Source organism: Cyprinodon variegatus, unplaced genomic scaffold (genome assembly GCF_000732505.1).
Source record: "Cyprinodon variegatus isolate N-32 unplaced genomic scaffold, C_variegatus-1.0 Scaffold1952, whole genome shotgun sequence".
NCBI lineage: Eukaryota > Metazoa > Chordata > Actinopteri > Cyprinodontiformes > Cyprinodontidae > Cyprinodon > Cyprinodon variegatus.
Genome location: NW_015152405.1, coordinates 12,352 through 13,830, shown reverse-complemented (window position 1 = coordinate 13,830; position 1,479 = coordinate 12,352). Strand labels below are relative to the sequence as shown.

Sequence of the window (1,479 nt, the reverse complement as noted above, 5' to 3'; positions counted from 1 at the left end):
GCCCCTTCCCAAAATTACTTCAACGGAAGGTTTCCAGATGGATATGCGGAGCAAATCCATCTGGCTGAGTCAAGTTACGATACTGCACCGTGACGTCACAAACCAGTAGGTGGCAGTAGTGTTCTTTGACAAACATGGATGCTTGGATTTAAAGTACTTTCAGAAGTTTGAATTCTGAATATTACCGCATTGGTTATTCCTTGCTGACCGGACTTTTCCTTTAATTCACAGATAATTAAATATTTATAGTGAGAGGGTTCTCAGACAACAGAGAGGGGAACGCTTTAAATAAATGTGTCCACTGATAATTGCTTTTCATATTCGTAAGGCATGTGCATGACTCAGATTGAACATATTCAAAGTTTATTAAATTAGCTCACACCAGCTGTTACCAAACCAAAAACTCAGCTTCGAACCTTAGGCTATATTAATTTATAGTTCAGGATTATAAACTGAGTTTGTTTAACCTGCTTTGTGAAACAGGCCCAGGTGAATCCACCCACTGAAGGATTTAGGGAAAAATCTAAATGGAAATATGTCAAGCCACATTTAACTGGTTGAATCCATTTGGAAAAAGCATTAGTAGGATTGACCAAACCCTGGTCCATTGTTAAAGATCCTACCCTGCAAGTGTGACCAAAACTAAATAATCTCTCTCCTTGGAACCATATAAAGGCTCCTGATGTTGATGTTTGTGTTTTTTTAGTTAATTCAAGGTCAAAAATAGTTTTATTCTTCTACTCATATTTCAAACTTACAAATTAAAAAGGAGTAGAAAGTTTAAAAAAGCTTTTCCTCCACAGTTGATGACATTCGAGCTGAGTGGCCCAGCAGAGGGATACATTGCTTTTGCTCTATCCTTGGACAAATGGATGGTAAATCTCAGGCAAAATGTATCCCATCAACATTTCAAAAGCCTTGTGTCTTAAGTACTAAAGTCAAATTTTTGTTTTAAGGGCAACGATGACGTCTACATGTGTGTGACTGATGGGGACAGTGTGTCTGTCAGTGCTGCCTTTGTTAGTGGGCGAACATATCCTGAAGGACAAACACAGGTGAGAATTTTAAATACGTCTATTTTCAGTAACAGCAATGTGTTTCCTCAAGCATAAATATATCTAGAAATCACGTGAGAACCATGTTACTAAGAATAAACAGGGAAGTAGTTTTAAATGCTCACAAAATTGCAAAGGTTACTATAAAGATGGTTACTGTTTATCGTGCAGTTCACAAAACTTTAAAGGCTTGGTTTTCTCTCTGTCAGTTACAGTATAGGAAAAAGAAAGGAAAGAGCTTTATTTATCATTTTGGCAAAAACTTTCAAACTGAGAGGTTATTTTTCTAAATGTGTATCAGGTTTGGTAGCTTTGCTATATGCAGTCATACAGTAACAAAAACATACATCTTTCTTTTGTTGCCCTTTATAATGAGACTCAGGGCCCTAACCTGACTCCGCCAGATGGAAACCTTCCGTTGAAG

General features: G+C 37.3%; 1 protein-coding gene across 1 annotated transcript in view; it reads left to right on the top strand.

Moving 5' to 3' along the window:
* LOC107104918 (putative ferric-chelate reductase 1) overlaps positions 1-1,479 on the top strand; it is a gene marked incomplete at its 3' end in the record, with an annotated part of 15,106 nt that overhangs the window by 9,547 nt on the left and 4,080 nt on the right. Inside the window, exons 5-7 of the mRNA XM_015405035.1 lie at positions 770-875; positions 957-1,055; positions 1,123-1,129. Of these exons, the coding sequence (XP_015260521.1) occupies positions 770-875; positions 957-1,055; positions 1,123-1,129 (212 nt within the window). The remainder of the gene's footprint in view (positions 1-769; positions 876-956; positions 1,056-1,122; positions 1,130-1,479) is intronic.